Raw genomic sequence first — 17,307 nt, forward strand, 5'->3', positions numbered from 1 at the left:
TTATGTAAATAACTAATTAGCATTTGAGAAGGAATAGTAAATTCACAGATGGTTGTGCTCCATTCAGGGCCCACTCTGCTCTCGCTGGCTGTAGCCAGAGCAGGGTTAGGCCCCTGGTGCAACATCCTCCGTGGCAGGAGCTGACCACCCAGGTTTCACCCTGAGGGTGGCCCAGCACCATCCACCAGGTAGCTGCGGGAGCAGAAACCCCTCGTCTTGCAGGATTAGGCCCATTCTTTCCATCTCTAACACCACAGCTTGCAAAAGAAAGGAGAAAATGGGAGCATGGATAGGAGCCTGGAAGAAGATGAGGGCTGTGCACAGGAGATGAAGTGGGTGCCTGAGCTGTGGATTTCAGTGTTTGTACTGGTGCTGCTGTGTCGCCACATGCTCCAAGAGGAGGATGTTCCTTTAGAAAGCCTTTCCTTTCAGGTATGCAAGGTGTGATACTTAATGGATGCAGGTGAACTTCAGGACTCCTGGGTTAAAGCCCCAGTGCTGCCACTGAGTCCTTGGAGGACTGTTCAGTCACAGTGTCCAAGCATCCTAAGAGGAACACAAGCTAAATATTTTGTTCTCTCATAGGAATGGGGCTAATCAATGTCTGTAGCACACTGGAGGGACTTGGAGAGGCGTTGCAGGAGCAGTTCTTCATCTGGCTTTCCTGGACCTTTGTGTCCTCTGTGGGCTATCCTTTTCCTTTTCCAGGTTTACCAACAGGGAACTGCTCCTGTCAGCAGAGGGCAATAGGTTTAAATCCTTTTTCCAACACAGAAAATAGACACATCTCCTTGCAGCAGGGTAGCTTTGCACTTCCTTCCCACACATCATGGTGCAGGGAAAGGCACTGGCCTTTTAAACCTCCCCCTTGTAAGAATGTGAAGGTCTAAAAAAATAAATCCATATTTAATGCTGATTGCAATCCAGGTGGAAGTGAGAAGACCGTCACATTCAGGCTCTCATTTGTACCAATAGCCTTGAATTTATACTGAAGTCTGCAAACCTAAGTGATAAAGAAAAAAAAAAAAAAAAAGGAAGAAAAAAAAAAAACACCTTGCAAATACAAGGAAGTACTTTCTCAAAGTGGCCAGCTGCGCTTTGTTTACTCTAGAAGAGAGCAAATCATTAAAAAAGGGTGGAGGAGATCATTTTCCCCTCCTATTGAAGAGGTCCTGCACAAAAGCCCTCACCTGTGGTAAGAGCAGCTTTGTTTGTTTGCACCCCTTGCTTCCTGAGCTGCGAAGGGCTGTGAGAGATGGGGGAGTTATAAAAATCCGCTTCAGGAAAAACTGAGGCTTTCTGGTGAATTTGAGCCAGATCTCCAGGGAGGGAAGATGGGCTTAGCAAGATTCATGTTGCTAGGAAGATGCTGCCTGGCCAGAGGGAAATTCAGGGAGCAGCACCAGGAGGAGTCAGTGGGGAAATCAAAGGATGAGTTTCAGGGGACAGGCTGAAAGAAGGAAGCATGCAGAGCCTGGCTGGTGAGCAGGTAAAAGATGGAGCTGCTGCAGCACTCTAAGTATATTTGAATGTGCTGAATTAAAAACAGGAGGTCATCCCTCAGAAATATTACATGGGATGGATATAAAGCTGTGAGATTAAGTGAAACAGTAAAGCTGGAAGGGGGTTTGCAAGGTGAGGGGGAGAAAGGGCTACGCCAAGTGTGCCCCTCGTGCAACCTTTCTTGCAATCCACGTCTTCCCTGGAGGAGTCCCCCATCTCTGTCTGTGTATATGTGCTGCAAGCTCCTGCAGAGCAGGGAGGAAAACAAGAGCTCTCCATCTGCTTTTCTAGCCCGCGTTTCTCAGCCTGACACCAGCTAGGCAAGAAGGGGAGCTGAGCGACTGGAGGGCAGCCTGGTGGGGAGGGGGACCCTATGGAGCCCCCTCTGTTCATCCTCACCCTGATCCCACCTACACAGCTCCTGGGGAACACAAGGCAGGTGGCTCCCCAGCATCTCACCCCACACAGAGGCTGGCCATATTCCCAGGCAGAGCATTTGAATTTTCACCTGTAACAAGAGAAAAGTTAGAGAGCAGCTTGCTGCTGCTGCATTTCTTGAATACGTAAGCACTGACATGAGTCCTCCCAGATTATGGGTTTGCAGCTATTTAGCTGCAGCCTGTCCTGAGCTGGCCCTGCTGGTAAGAAACAAGGCTCTGAAAGCACTGTTCTGCCCTGCCCAGAAGGGCTGGGGGCACTTGGCAGGGGACAGGTTGAGACCCTCCAGCAACTCTAAATAAGCCCATAAACACCTTGCAAAAAATCAAGATGAGATGTAGGGGTCAGCAACAGACTGCGATGACAGTCAATAGATATTTGGAAGAGCTGGAAAAGACAGCAGCTATCTTCATTGAAGGGCACAGCACACTGAGCCTGGCTGCTGGGTGTCGTGCCAAGATGCACGTTGGGGTGGCCCTGTGCCTGTGTGGCCCCTCTTGCAGGGCAAAGCCCCAGCCTGGGAGGTTTCTTGGCTACGTAGTGCACGTGCCAGAATATAATGGCCAGCAGCCGTGATGTATTTCAGTGTTCATTGCTAAGTGGTTCTGCCTAGAAAATTGACTTGAAAATGTGTTTCAGGATGTGCCAGATATTCTCATGCTAATTTCTCAGCCAAAACCTCCCATGTGGTGTCCAATGTGATATCAGTAACTCAAAGGCAGGGGAAAATGAAGCCTCTATCTGCTTTCAAGCAATTTATTCTCCTTTTGTCTTTTTACTTCCAGCAGCTAAGTAAATTACAGGGATTAAAATACAAAAGACATTTAATTTTTTAACTGTAATTTCTTAGCTCCTGGCAACAGAGTAACAAAAAATGAAAGGAAATTAAGAAAAAAAATAAAATGCAAATACCATTTCTAATGATTAAAATACAAATACAATTTTAACTGATTAAAAGTAAGAGGACCTGTTGGAACACAAAGAGACAGCAGCAGGCTTCAGGATTCAAGTAGCCATAATCAGCTTCAACTTCACATTAAAAACCTGAAGGGGGAAATTTCTGCTGGTGAGTACTTTGCATGTATTTTTGGTATACTCCATTCTTCTCTTTATTCAAGTTCCTTTTAATTTTATCAGCTTTATCCCTAATTCTACTTTTCTATTACCAAGTCTCAAGAGTTATCCAACCCTTTGAACTGATTTCTGACATGCTCTAGGGGAGGGAAAGCTAGTGAGCTGGAAGAAAGGTATCTTATATGCTTTTTTTCAGGTGGAATCTAATACAGAGAAGTGGTTACATGGTGACAGAGCTGGGAATTATCTCAAGTCCTAATGTCCAAGCCAGAAATAAGAGAAGCCAAACTGCCATTCATTCCTCAGGTGCAACAAATCTTAAGAAGTAATTCTGAGCTCTGAGTTCTCCCACCTTCTGTAAAACCAAACAACATCTAGGTTTAGCCCAAATGCCATTATTTTTACACTTTTTTTTTTTTCTTTAAGATCCAGTTGAAGTTTTCAAGATGAAACCACTGCAGGAGGAGACAGAAACATTTTTCTCCATCCTTTCAGCTTGCTGTTGTCACTGTCCATGGCTTTCTTTTTCTTTTTTTTCTTCATGGTGAGAGCAGAGCTGGTACAAGAGTTGTAAGAACACACAAGCCACTTGCTGCAAAGGTGCACTAATCAAGACTGCTTCCCCTGGTAAATTACAGCAAGAAAGTTCCTGACTAGATCCTTTTATGTATGCTCAATATTTCAGTTGTTGCAGTAGCTATTTCTCATTTGTTCATTATAGGGCTGGAACAGGGGTATTTTGAACAATTCACAGCAATTTCTCACAACTGCTCAGTGGACTTTTTATTTAGAGATTGGACTTCCCATGAATGTGCAATTTAGGGATTTGAGGACTCTGTGAACACGTAAGTGCTGAAGACAGTTTTCTGTAGTTCTCAGAACGTGATGTGCACTCACATAGAGGAGAAATCCCTCTTATGAATAACTAACCTAAAAGGAGATTCCTTTTCCATTAGCTTTCTGCCAGGCAAAGGGCTTCTCTGACCCCTTGTCCTCTGCTGGATTTTCCCTGCTGAAACACCCGCAGAGGCAGAAGGGCTCCCCGGCCTGCCAGGAACAGCAGCGAGCTGCAGTTGACTCAGATGTGAGAGTGACCTGCGGAGCCTTGCTCCTGGGGAGGATGCAGCAGAACAACGTTATCCTTGTTTGCACTCATTTAAATTAGTGCCCGGAGTCTTTCCTTCCCCCAGTGCAGCACGTCCCCCGCACAGGCTCACAAAGGGCTGTATTCATCAGTGAGCAGCAACTAGTTATAATCCTTTTGAAAGACAACAAACTGTGCCAGCTCCACCAAGGTTTGTTTTAGGGAGTTCATGCTGCCTTGCTCACACAAGCCCAGAGCAGTCTTAGCTGACTTCTGCATATGCAGATGGGTTTGGGGATTTAAGGATGGACTGGGGCAGTTTCCCCATATTTTTTTTTTTATTTTTTTTTTAGGGAGCAATCAGTTCCCTGCAGTTTTCACTTTGTGAGGACAAGAACCATGCTCCTTTAGCTCTCCTGCCACAGAGAGGCAATGTTCATCCCTTGGTCTTCACATTATCCTTCTCTTCTCTTGGACTGAACTGAATTTACCTGCCCCAAGTCTTCCCAGGACAGACTGGGAGTATGATTGCAGTCTGGCTGAACCCAGGTGCCAAGAACACAGCTGCAAAAGCAAAGGCCAAGCCAACCACAGCAGTGAGGTCGAGCAGGGAGGTGAAGCTCCCAGCAGACGTGTGCTGGACGAAAAAACTGATTGTGGTGGTTATGTGAAAATACAGACAAAAAAAAAAAAAAAAAAAAAAAAAAAAAAAAGCCAGCACTTGTTTAATTAACAACATCTGGCTGCCCTGCCTTTCCTCATCTTCTTTCCACATCACATTTCTCCGCATTCTCCATCCTGACCCATATCCTTCCCACATCCTACATGTACCTGTCCCACCTCTCCTTCTCCTGCCTCTCTTGTCTTACTTAAAGTCATGCCTCCATGCTGGACTCTACGGGGAGGTTGGTCAGAGCTCAGCAAAGAGGTTGCTGTCTCAAAAAGCATCCCCAGCAGCCACCAAATATTCTGAGGACAGGTAAAGAAGAGCTTTAAATTGATTTAAACTGCTAGTTGGGCTTATCAGCTGCCAGGGGCTCTGTGTGGGCTCCTACTTTCTGGCAAATCCCCTCCCACTCCCACCAAAATCCACAGGTCCTCAATTTGTTCCATGCAACCTTGGCTCAAACCAAAAGTATGAGTGAAAATTGTCTTATGACACTCAAGCAAACAAGGTATGTACATGTAAGAATGAGTTCAGCTCCCGAAATGCAGACCCCTAATCCAGTCTTGGCCCTGTCAGATTGATCCTCCCTGGATTCCCCATCTCCCACTGCTGTATTTCCCTCTCATGGCACCCAGCAAGAGCGAGAACCTGGAGAAGCTGGTTTCTGTGGCAACTTTAAAAATCACCCTCTGGATGATCCTGGAGTTACACATCTTCCTCTCATCGAAAGGACCAGGCCCATTAAACAGAAGGGATAATGGACAGTCATAAATTGCTGTATGTTGCAGTAGTCCCTCTTGCTGCCTGGGAGATGCATTTGTCACCTAGCAACGACACAAGGTGATGAGGAAATAACAGATTTTTAATCTAATGGCCCTGAGTCAACAGCTATCAGAGACCAGCCTGCAAGGTCCACTGATGAGGTGGACGTAATTGGTTGAGAAGGAAGGAGAAACCCAACCCAAGGAGAAGGGAGTAGGGGCTGCCTTTTATAAACATATATACATGTGTATGTATATATATACATATATATGTGTGTGTATGTATAGGTATGTATATCCTCACAAAATGACAAAAAGTCTGGAGAAAATCCCTCAGACGAGAAATAACCCTCGGACACAAGGCTACCCAGAAGACGAGTCTCTGGGCTTTGCAAAGCCCCAAAGGCAGAAGGCAGAGGATGAGGCAGGAGGGGTCACAGCCTCCCATGGGTTTTGGTGCAGAGCTCCTCTCAGCTTTGTGTCAGGTCCTTGTCTGCTCATCTGAAACCTCTGTATGGGACGGACCAACGGAAAACTTCAAAGTTTGCCCCTGGGTCAGGAAACTGGATAGTGGCAGAGTTCAAGTCTCACCTTTTTATTCTAGAAGTAGACCCAGAACAGAAGCTATGCGTTATTTTTCAGTATTAAGAGCTCACTGTGATAACTTCCCCCCTAAATACTGGGGATGATGCATGGGGCAGCAGGAAATTGGAAGCTCTCTAGGTGCTGGCACCGGTGCATTGATAGAGGCATCTCACTGGAGCACAGGAGGGAGCTTCAAGGGAATTAATTGTGATTGGAAGAAATCTGAAAGTAGTGCACTGACGGATGATCTCTTTGAAGCTTGAAATTGTAAGAGTCAGAAGGTTCCCAGCAAGGCTGTGCACATTTTTATACAGCAGGATCTTTTTCTTTTAAGAAAACAGCTAAGAAATTGGTTTGGCATTTCCCTCTTGAACAAAATTGAAAAGGACTGGTCTGAACCAGGACACCAACATGTTCAGACCATTTATATTGTGTAGTGCATCCACTTAGCAACAGCATAAGAGGTGCTTTCTCAGAAGGCATCGTTTCAGAGACTTGCCTTTAATTAACAGTGAGTTGAAATACACGTTTGAGAAGAACAGGGTATGGACTGTCTGTATTCAAAACTTTAACAATAAATAAGAAACCTGGCTTAAGCATGTATCCAAGTTGGTTAGAGTTCTTGACCTCTTAGCTGAAGAAAAACCATGGAGACAGGCCTCCAGATCAACTTAGCTTTGTCAATCATTACTGAATTAATAGCACCACGACATAATGCTTAACTTCTGGAGCGACAGCTAAACATATTCACAGCAACACCCTTTGTGTTAAACCTGGAAGAACCGTAGCTAATGATGCATCTCCGCCAAGGGCTGTATACTTCTGCAACAATCTATTACTGACTGCCGAACACACTGAGATCATCCACACTTCGTGGTGATCAGAGGTATGGTGCAAGTGGTCTTCCACCCCAGCTTTAACTTCATCGCCTGGGCATAGCTATAAGTCAGGATGAAATCAGTGCTTGCAGCAAAATTTGGTGTCCCTTATGAAAACTGCTTAGGATGTGTCTTTATTTGATTAATTTTCTTCTCCAATCAACCCCTGGCAGCTGTGTGCAGCAGTGGTGGTGCTGGTGGAGGTGGCCTCAGGCTGGGAAGGTTTTCCTTCATCCCTGATGCACGTGTTTGAGGCCAGAGGCACGGTGCATGGAGGTGGCTGGAGGCAGAAATGCTTTTCCTGCAATGTCAGAATTGAAGCTGAAGGCAACACTTAATGAAAGCACAGCCTCGAAGTATGGTCTCCAGTGATCTTTTATTTGTAGCAGGTCCTGTTAAATAGCAGTGTGGGTTAATATGGAACTGAAATTCAGCAACAGGAATTTGTGAACAGCTATGAAAATGCTGAAACACCTGCAAAGTGCTGACCTTAGGCTAATGTTCATTTAACTTGTAGCAGCTGTTTGAGTGTGTCCATGCAAACCTGAGTTTGTTCCCTGGTTGGTGTAATTTCCAAAGGGCGGGAAGCCACTGGGTAGCGTGCTCTGTGTCTAAATGTGCAGAGAAGTTTTTAAAGCTCCAAATTGCGCAGGTAAAACAGTGCTGCAAACACAGCTCTTCCCGCGTTTCTCCAGTTACTGATGCAGAGACCCAGGGCTTTGTGTTTCACTTCATGGATCACAGAAGCCGGGGTCCTCTGTTTTACCTTCTTCCAGGTAACCAAACTCTTCACTGGGATTTTAGGGATTTGGAGGTGGGAGAAAGATTCAGCTTTTATAGACTTTAATCAAGTTTTTTTTTTTTTTTTTTTTTTTTTTTTTTTTTTTTTTTTTTTTTTTTGAGGACCTGGTAAATTTGGGGAGGGTTTAATATTCACAACAGTTCCAGCTAAGGGGCAATGAAAGCATGACTGCCTTAATATTTTATTCTATCTATGGCTATTGAAATGGAAGAGCATGAGTCTTCCAGCAAGGGTGGGTGTTTCGCTGCATTGATGGATTACAGCCTCAGAGCAGATGCTCTTTGCTACAGCTTAACCATGCGGTGGTAGCTGGGCTGAAGTAGTTTGAAGAATGATAAAGGAGAGCCCAGAGGTTGTCATTCAGCCATGAAGAATACTCAGGGCAAGCATAATCACAGCAATCGGCTGTCTGGTTTTGACCTGTTATTCTAATAATCAGTTGAAGTGCAAAAAAAAAAAATCTTAAATATTCTGCACCAGGGTACGTGTGACATGGCACATTAGCTCAATTTTCAAAGGACATGTCTGGAAGAGTTCATTTTGAAGCTTCTGTCTCTTTCCCTATTCCTCATTCTAGTTTCAACTGCTCATGAAATTTCACAGATAATGAAAGAATTCTGGTGAAACTAGGGACTGATCCTGCCCCATTAAACTGAAAAGCAGTGTGCACAGGATCAGACAGATAATAGAGATTTGTGGAGTAATTTGTTGCTGTTATAGAGATACAAGAAGTCCTGTTAATAAGAGATATTATATAAGGTCTCTCAAATATACACATTTGATACAAATATCTAATAACCGATAGATCTTTCTAGTTTCACTCAAAGTCTGAAATCTCTGTATCTTTTTGGTATACAGAGAAGGAAATCCAAAGTAAAGTAATGATACATTACTTATGTTAATAGTTTTCTCCAAGAAATGCATCTGCATTCTTCCATCTTGCTTATTCTGTTTCCTAGTGTTATTGCAATTCTATATCTTGATTTTTTTAGCTAGGTTGGGCAAGTGTTAAAACACATCTAATGTGAGTTGTCCAAAAATTCTAACTCCGATTACTTTTTGCCCAGATAATACGAAACTGAGGCTAAGATCAACAAGGCTTGCAAAAGTAAACTTACTTTAGTGGAGAGCAGGAAATAGACCTGAAGAACAAGTTTCAGGTTCACATATTTGCGATTGCAAATACACATACCTGAAACCTGACTCTGGGAATGATGCACTACTACTATCCAAAAACAGAAAAACGCTGGGTACGGCACATGTTCAGTCAAAACAACTCCAATTTACAGCTACGTTCACAATTAACCTCTGGAAAATAGCTATAAACCCAGAATTAGTTATGGGAAATTCTTCAGCAGACATTTCTGAAGAGTAAAGTCCAGTTCTGTAAATAGGTCTCTGATACCTGCTTGTGTCTCCCTGCTCTCAGCCATCTCTTTTCACATAGAATGAAATGCTTGGCTTAGCTTTCATCTGCTAACTATTGAATTTATTGAGCTGTCAGGGAGATTATCCGCTGATTTCAATACGGGCTAGCTCAGAGCACAAGTACACCGACAGCAGTCCATGGAGAAAGCAGTGGTTTTCATCTGTGCAGGAGCCAGCACCTCTGTTGCTCTTCCTCTCCAAGACAAGATTAGTAATTATATTGTCTTAAAACAAAGCAACAGCAACAGAAAGCACAACCTGCCCTCTCTGATTTACGTGTGTTTTCAGTTAGCAGGCTCCGAGTCCGACTGTGAGCCTGGTGAGAGGTGAGTGTGTCTCTCCGGTTTCCTTAGCACTGACAACCAGGGATGGGCAGGCAGCTGTGGCTGCTCCCACACCGGGCTTTCAGGAACTGTCTGCCTGGCTTTTCTTCCAAAAGGGGAACGGGAAGCTGGTAGCTGTTTGTTCCTCTAGGTTTTCAGCAAAAACACTGGTGGCGAGTGCTGGTGTTGAAAGGCAAACCAGTTGCACGCTGCTTTGTACAAAGTCTGCATTTGCTCCCATCTAAACAGAGAAACTTCTGATCAGGTTCCCTTGATGAAGGAAAACTTCTCAATCATGTAGTTACCAATGATGCTTTTCTTTATGCTGATAGATCTGTGCTGGAGCCAGTCTGGTCCCCACTCGCTGGACTGAAGCTTCCTTTTATTTCTCCCCTGTTAGGTGCATTGGGAAGGGTGATGAAAACTTTAGCAGCTGGTATGTGTGGTAAGTTTCAGCTCAGCTCTCTTTTAGAGGGAAAACTGGCAAATAATATTCTTTGATGGATATATGGAGAGAAAGGCATTAAGAGAGACTGATAGTTGGAGAGCATTGCTCCTGGGCTGTCCCTGTGTCCTGTCTTTACTGACTAATGGGAATCATTAATCCATATCCTCACTGTACGCTGACAACTGAGCTGGGGAAACCTGATGAATGATTTCAGAGAGAAATGCAAGAATTTCCAGCAGCACTGAGACGTTGGTTTCCCAGGACTTTGATCATGTCCAGCACGCTGATGGGGAAACCACAACGTTTAATGGCTATTTGCAAAATACATTAATGAATATGTTAATTTGAAGACAGGCGGCCATCTGTTGGTGCTGCCCGCAGATGGTGATGGCACTGTTCCTCCCCTGCTGCCTCTGCCTCAGGTTCCTGATGTTGTTTTTCCTGGCCTTGCTCCTGTCCTGCGGGATCTGCTGCTGCCTGCAGTGCTGGCTGAAGCGCCGGAGCTGCCTCCCTCACCCACGCACCCTGGCCGTCTTCGCGCTCAGCAGCTCAGATGCTTTCTACGGTTAGTCCTCTCCCTGCCCTCTGCAAGGTCCCACGGGGCCCATCCAAAACCCAGTGAGAGATGGCCATGTTTGAGTGGGACCTGGGCTGCGGCTGTCCCGGTGTGTCCGTATGTCCCCAAGGTGCCTTCTAGGCTTGGCCACGCTGACACTGGAGGTGTGTGGGGCCTTCTTGGTGTCAGGTCACTTGGCAGCCCAACGTACTCGGGGGTCAGGCAGCCCTTTCTAATACATCACCTGATTTTCTCACTCAGGCAAGACCACACCAGCCTACTTGAGCCACCCCAGCAGGCAGCTGGGCTGGCTGATACACCATGGGGTCTGTCAGGAGGCTTTCTTGGTGGATGTTATTTATTGCGATAGCCACCCTCAGCATTCCCCCAGAAACACACAGACTTTTGGGGACGGGATTGTAATGATTGTGTGCAGCACCCAATGCTGACCTGGAGTACTGCCAGCAGGGTGGGCCAGACAACAGCCCCCCAGGAATAATAAAGCTAGTTCTATCATTAGGCAGCATTGAGCCCTTCCCACAGGAAGTACAGCCTGCTTTCTGGGTGGCCATGAACAATGTCTCCACAGAGAGGACCCACCCAAACCCACCCAAATTCCTCTGTTCTCACTTCTTGCATCTGGAGTTTGTGGTAAGAGGTTTTGTGATTTAAAAATCACATCCATGCCTTTCTTGTTCCCGAGTAGTTTGGCAGCTCCTCCCCAGCTCACCCCTCTCACCCCACATCTGCTCTTCACCATCTGCTCTACAGTTTTGGCTTTGCTCTTTCCCCAGCGAGTGAAGCCCCTCAGTGCCCTTTCTCCAGATCTCCGAGCACCTGTGTGAACATGGAGATGTCTTCTCCTCCTGCCCCACGGTTCAGCCTTGGGGGAGATGAGTTACCTCCATCCTATGAAGATATCATGAAGGAAAACAAGCTCTAGATACCACGCGTTGGCTTTCTGCGATCCCACTTGGTTCATCAGAGACCCTCTGTGATGCTGCAGTAGTGTGGGAGCAGAGCAGCCCTCTCCACAGGTTGGCCAAGAGACTGAAAAGCAGCACATATTTCATTTGAACCTAAAAGGGGAGCCAAAATACAAGAGAACAAATACCAAAAGCACGTGTTGAATCTGTCACAGGGGTTCAGGTTGACATTTTGATCCAACTGAAATTTGAGAAACTCCATCAAAGATCTGTCTGTGTTGAGGGTTTCTCTCTTGAAGGCTGCTCAAGCTGGTGCAACCCCATGTGTTTTACGACTGGATGTTGATAAATGACTCGATAGTTACTTCTCAAGCTTGGGCTGCCTCCTTCACTCGGAACGGTGCCAGCAAACACCCTCTGGCAAAGTCATGATGTTCTAATACATTGTAATGCAATCATGCCACTCTGCGATGAAGGATCGTTTGCCACATTTAAAATATTTAGCACAGCATATCAGATTTGTCTAATCCAGATAGCAGTGAATTTAAGGCCAGAAGAAGGAAAGCAAGGGCTGGAGGTTATAGGGACAATCTTGGCAGCAGGAACAGGCTACAAAACACAAACCAAAAAAAAAGCAAGTTTGCTCACTTGAGCTGTTCTTAATTTCATGGTGACTGCCCCCAATTCACTACTCTTGCCCTAGCATGCCTGCAGACCATGTGAGGCCCAGGACCCACACAGCCACTCCCCACAGACAGGAATTACGGGGTCAGAGATTTGGTGTTCAGTTACAGAAAATTATGAGGATAAAGACTGTCATTTTCTTTGAAGTGACCATTGCAGACAAGATGAGGAGAGACTTCAAGAAGCCATCCAGACTGCCTTATACTCAACTGGGATCAGCTCTACCTGAGCCATTCCTAGGAGGCACGGTCTGCCTACTTCTCAAATTACAGAGAAAAGAAGTAGAATTTCCCCCTTAGCTGGATTCCAGAGGAAAGAAGATTTCCTTTGTTTTTCACAAGCTGGCCACTGAAGCCTGGGGTCAGCCTGACCTCTCTTCCTCTGCTCTCTCACTGCAGAGGGCCAGGGGCTGCATTAAGAGCCACCCCAGCAAATGTCACACCTAGTGCTATGCACTACGTGCCCAGGAACTGCAAGCTCTATGTCAAAGTGGGCACCTGGGTCCATCTTAGGCACCACAAAAGATAAATTGAAACCCACAGCTTGCCTGGTAGAGCAGCTCCCCACCTGTAGAGTGGGGGTGGTACAAGTTCCACTGCTCAGGAAGGAAACTGGGAAGATAAATCTAGTAAAGGTTATGAAGTGCTCACATATTCTCATAATGAGGCTATATAAGTACCTTAGCTAGATAAAGAATAATAGCATATTTTGAGAGACAAATTCTCTGCCAGCACCACCACAAATTATCTCCATAAAATCTTATTTTAGAAGCAGCTTTAATGTTTGACGCTTGTGTGAAAGGAAATAAATGTTACTGTAGCAAAATGAATGTTTGTGCCAGCAGGCTGAAATATTGCAGGGTTTATTAATAAGGAAAATTAGCAAGTACGGAGTCAGCCAGCAGAGAAGTTGAGCAGTTCCTGAGTCTCCTTTTGCTTGCTGAACTTAGAGAGAATTGCAGGTGATTAGCACCTCTCGGGATCAGACCTCTTACATACATAACTGCTTCCACCACTCAACCCCTTCAATTTATGCCCTGAAGCATGAGATTTGATTATGTTTGTCACTTCAGCTTGCACAGCCTGCTCGTGGGCATTAAATCAGCCACCACTTCCTTCCAACCTCTGCCCGGCATTTGCTCCAGTGACCCTTTCGTGGAAGTGAACTCCACAGGCTGTCTGCATTACATGCTGCATAAAACACTGCTGTCTCCCGCTTATTAATTGCTTGGCTCTAAATACATTGCCACCTCTAATTTCACTGAATGTCACCTTCTAATCAGATGACTGGAGAGGCTAACAAGCAAGGACTGATCTGGTTGCAGTGCCTCCATCACTCCGAGTCCCTCTTTCACAAGGTCCAGCACGCAGCATTTGTTTCTGAGGTGGTAAATCCTTCCCCAGCCACCCAACAGAGGGCAAGCGAGACTTTCAGCAGTGCTCCGAGGTGGCGCTGCTCTTGCAGAAACATTCCCAGGAGCAGGTTTGTGTTCCCGCACTACTAGCATGCATTCAAGTGCATTCTGCTTCCTCTTCAAGGTGCTTTAATTATTAAAAAAAAAATAAAAAAAAATAAAAAAATAAATCAAAATCACAGCAAGTGACTTACAGTAAAGCGAAGTAGTGGTTGTCACAAAGTCAGGCTCCAGCAGCAGCCACCAGCATGGAGCACCTGCAGGTGCACTACTGTACTTGTGCAACACAGTGGGAGCCCTGGCGAATTCCAACATCTGCAGAAGACGAGGAACCATCTCCAAAAAGGGTCCATGTGGATTTTTTTGGGGCAAGCTGGTGGGTTTTTGGTATAAACCCATCTTGCTGCTGGCTTAGGGTGGGGAAGGAGAGCACCCTGAAGGGGTGTGATGGCTCTGTGGGCAGGGCAGCCTAGTTCATGAGGACCTGTCCTGGTCCTTGGCTTCCTCACCATGAAAATGGAGAAAGGGGTGAATTCTTTCCTTCAGGCAATGCAGCTGGGATGGCCCCACCAACCACACATTGCCCCACAAAAGCTGCCTCTCCAGTCCGCTCCCCTACTCCCAGGTGCTCCAGCAGAGTGGGTGAGGTTTTTCCAGTTCCCATGCTTACAACAGCAGCAACTTTGCTTGACATCTTCTGCTTTTGTAAGCACTCAGCCCTTAACAAGGTCAGTTGCTGCAGTCTGGCTAATATTTCCAGACTTATGAGGAAAGATGAGCCATTTCTTTATAATTCATCACCTTCCGAGTTGGGTCTACTTTGGAAATGCACTTGTTCTGCTGTGACCCTCTGACTACCACCCATCTTGTAATTTATATTTCCCATTGACTTTGAGAGGAAATGGCAAACTGCTCTAGAAAAGCCCGGAGAACTCTGGAAGGCAGGAGCATTTTTAAGGAAACTCATCAGCAAGCCTTGTCAGGGGGAAGCAGGAGCAGAGCGGAGGAGATAATTGCTTGGTGACCATCTGGAAGCAAAAGACAAAGGGAATGTGGGGAGGTGCAGGGCTGGACTTTCACCTCCACACGTCAACAGCTGAATAATAAAGTCATAAACTGGCTCTTGAGCAAAACAGAGAAAAAAGAAAGGCAGCTGAGTCATAACAGGGGGTTGGCCTGGGCTGCCAGGAGGGCTGCAAACAAAAGATGTGAAAAAATAGAAATATTCTTTAATTGGTTATGTCTTTTATTGTTATTATTATGATTATGATTGTCATCTGAAGGATTTTGTGTAACGAAGAGGATGAGGCTGTGGGCAGATGCTCTCTCTCTCTCTCTGGGTCACTAGATAGGACAGTTCTGGCTCTTTCCTCTCTTGCTCAAAGGCATCTTACAGCAGGAACCCAGTAGCTACACAGACAAAGTTCTCCCCTGTAGCAGTGCTTGGGCAGAATATTTTGGTCATTATTTGCTTGTCCACGGTAGGTAAAAGCTACAGAAGAGCAAGCTGTGGGGTTCCAGCCCCAGCTGAGAGAGAAAACCTGGTTTTCTTGGTGGAATTTTAGTGGTTGTTTTTTTTTTTTTTTTTTTTTTTTTTTTTCTTTGCAAGCTTAAAAAGCTAACTAGAAGTAGATGTGCCGTGTGATAAAGTCTGTCAGCTCTCACAGAGCTGCTACTACTGGTGTGCACTGGGGTCTGGCATCTGCAGATAATGACAAGGGTCCGGGCAGCCTCTGGAATCCACCCCAGTGTCCCAGGGGCTGGTTTCCTGCCAATAGAGAAGTAATTTCCCTCCCAGGAATCAGGACAAAACACCTTTCTGGGCAAAACTTGGAAGTGGTGTTAGAGGAAGAAGACACTCAATGGCAACTGCATTTATTTTATCTTAAAAAGATGACAATCTGTAAGGAAAATAGAATTTTGAAGTAACATTCCTATGTAATTAAAATAATTGTTCAGATCTACTGCATTCACACACAAAAAAATCACATTGCAATGTGTGCAAAAAGTGGGGAAATCCATATTTTGGAACATATCCGTGTACCTTCATGAGATGTTAGTTCACAAGGACAGAAGAGTGAGTCCTCATTAGAGCTGGGGTAAGAGCCCTTGTGAACATGGCTCATCGAGACGGCGAGAGGACAAAATGCTGTGGGCAGAGAAGGACAGATACAGCAGATGTCATCGTTTTATGTCCTCTTGCTTGCTTGCATAAATCAAAATGGGAAATCAATACTTATTTGTAGGGTATGAAATCAGCTTTGCAAAGAGCTTACCTACAAGACATTGCCGATTTCCATAACCTGCAGCCTGCTGGACCCCTTGCAGGCTGCACTGGGCTGTGTGATGTGAGGAGGGAGGGCAATGGGGAGCCCCAGGATCGAGGAGACACTATGGTTGAGGAGACACCAGGGAGGAAGAAGGGGTGGTCTTGGCTCAGTCCCTGGCTCTGTCTGTGGCCTCAGAAACTAAACAAAGAGACTGAAGTGGACTAGGTGCCCCAACAGGCCAAAATGCTCCTTAGGATTCAGTGAAAAGTGGGAGAAGGCTAAAAACCTGTTGGAACCAAAGGATTAAATGTTGGGCCTCAGCTGGAAAGTGCAGCTGAACAGAGTCTTGTGAAGCCACCAGGGGCTGTCAGGAAGGCAGGGGCAGTCTGTTGTCATATCCAGCCCCACTCCTCCCATGAGCTGAGTAGGATGCAGATAGGAATGTGGAAGAACTAAAGAAAACACATTAATACCTGAGCTCACCTGCAATGTCTCTAGTCTTGGCAACTGGTTGTGATTTTGAAAGGGAAAAGAAGACCTCTGCACTTTCTGGGGGATTTGTTGCGAATGAGTAAATGACCACACTAAAATAGATTGGCATCGTGGCATCATGACAAGCTAATGAAGACTGCACACTGCAGTCGTGAAATCAAAGTCAGAGTTCAATCAATCAGTGAATCAACAATTAAATATTAACAACTGAGCAAAACATCAGATGGAGTGTCAGTGGGATTTGAATGAACCAATGCAGCACTGGAATGGTTACGAAACATTAACCCAGCAAACCTAAGGTCTGCTGTGACCTTTTCTTAGCCCTCTTGTGCACAATGTAGATCCTCAAAAGCTACTGTATAGCATGGGAAGAACAGAATTAATCCTTCTTCCACATCTGTACTGAAGAAAAGAATCTTGTGAAAGTTTATGCAACGATCTCTGTGTATATGTGTATTTGAAGAATGGGCACCCTGAGTTAAGACAGTATTTGAGGTGTGCATATACCTTATTGGTACCCCTGGAGGAGCATGAGGCTGAAGGAACAATTGAGATCAGTCCTCTATATTTACCCCTGACCAGAGTTTAAACGTTTAATCCCAAAATGTCTACTGAACGACTGCTTGGTGTGACCCGTGTGTTGCAAGTTACAAAACACTTCCTGGCTCCCTAAAACAAGCTGAAGACCATCAGGACAAAGGCACAGAAGTCTCCCCAGCTACAGCATGCCCAAGAACAAGAAGAGGAGAAATCAATGGTCTGAGATTTGCCAGTACACCTGCATTAGCAGCTGATCCCAGACTGTTCCTCCTCTTCTAAAAAAGAAACAAAATTTTCCAGAAAAAGATAACCCATGGATAACCCATGAGAGGACTAAGCCCCTCATCTTCCATCTTAGGGGCTCTCAGAGGTACCTTTTGGGACTCAGCCCTCTCCATCCCATCTGCACCTGGCCATCAAGCTTCACTTCCTTT

At 45.5% G+C, this 17,307-nt stretch overlaps 1 protein-coding gene across 5 annotated transcripts; it reads left to right on the top strand.

Annotated features, from left to right (window-relative positions):
- The first annotated feature begins 1,175 nt into the window (after nucleotides 1–1,175).
- Nucleotides 1,176–13,805, top strand: TMEM207 (transmembrane protein 207). 5 transcript variants are annotated; one of them, XR_004753321.1, is made up of 5 exons: nucleotides 1,176–1,489; nucleotides 1,795–3,007; nucleotides 9,509–9,546; nucleotides 9,944–9,988; nucleotides 10,414–10,452. XR_004753321.1 is itself a non-coding variant. In XM_035334982.1 (5 exons), exons 1-5 carry the CDS (start codon nucleotides 7,692–7,694, stop codon nucleotides 11,488–11,490), a joined length of 450 nt encoding a protein of 149 aa, XP_035190873.1. In that variant the 5' UTR covers nucleotides 7,513–7,691; the 3' UTR covers nucleotides 11,491–13,805. The 5 variants fall into 5 exon arrangements, 2 of the variants coding, with proteins under 2 accessions (XP_035190873.1, XP_035190874.1); XM_035334982.1 differs by lacking the exons at nucleotides 1,176–1,489; nucleotides 1,795–3,007 and adding exons at nucleotides 7,513–7,766; nucleotides 11,342–13,805 and having other exon boundaries at nucleotides 10,414–10,556; XM_035334983.1 differs by lacking the exons at nucleotides 1,176–1,489; nucleotides 1,795–3,007 and adding exons at nucleotides 7,513–7,766; nucleotides 11,342–13,805 and having other exon boundaries at nucleotides 9,944–9,979; nucleotides 10,414–10,556.
- Nucleotides 13,806–17,307: the final 3,502 nt, after the last annotated feature.

Source organism: Oxyura jamaicensis, chromosome 9 (genome assembly GCF_011077185.1).
Source record: "Oxyura jamaicensis isolate SHBP4307 breed ruddy duck chromosome 9, BPBGC_Ojam_1.0, whole genome shotgun sequence".
NCBI lineage: Eukaryota > Metazoa > Chordata > Aves > Anseriformes > Anatidae > Oxyura > Oxyura jamaicensis.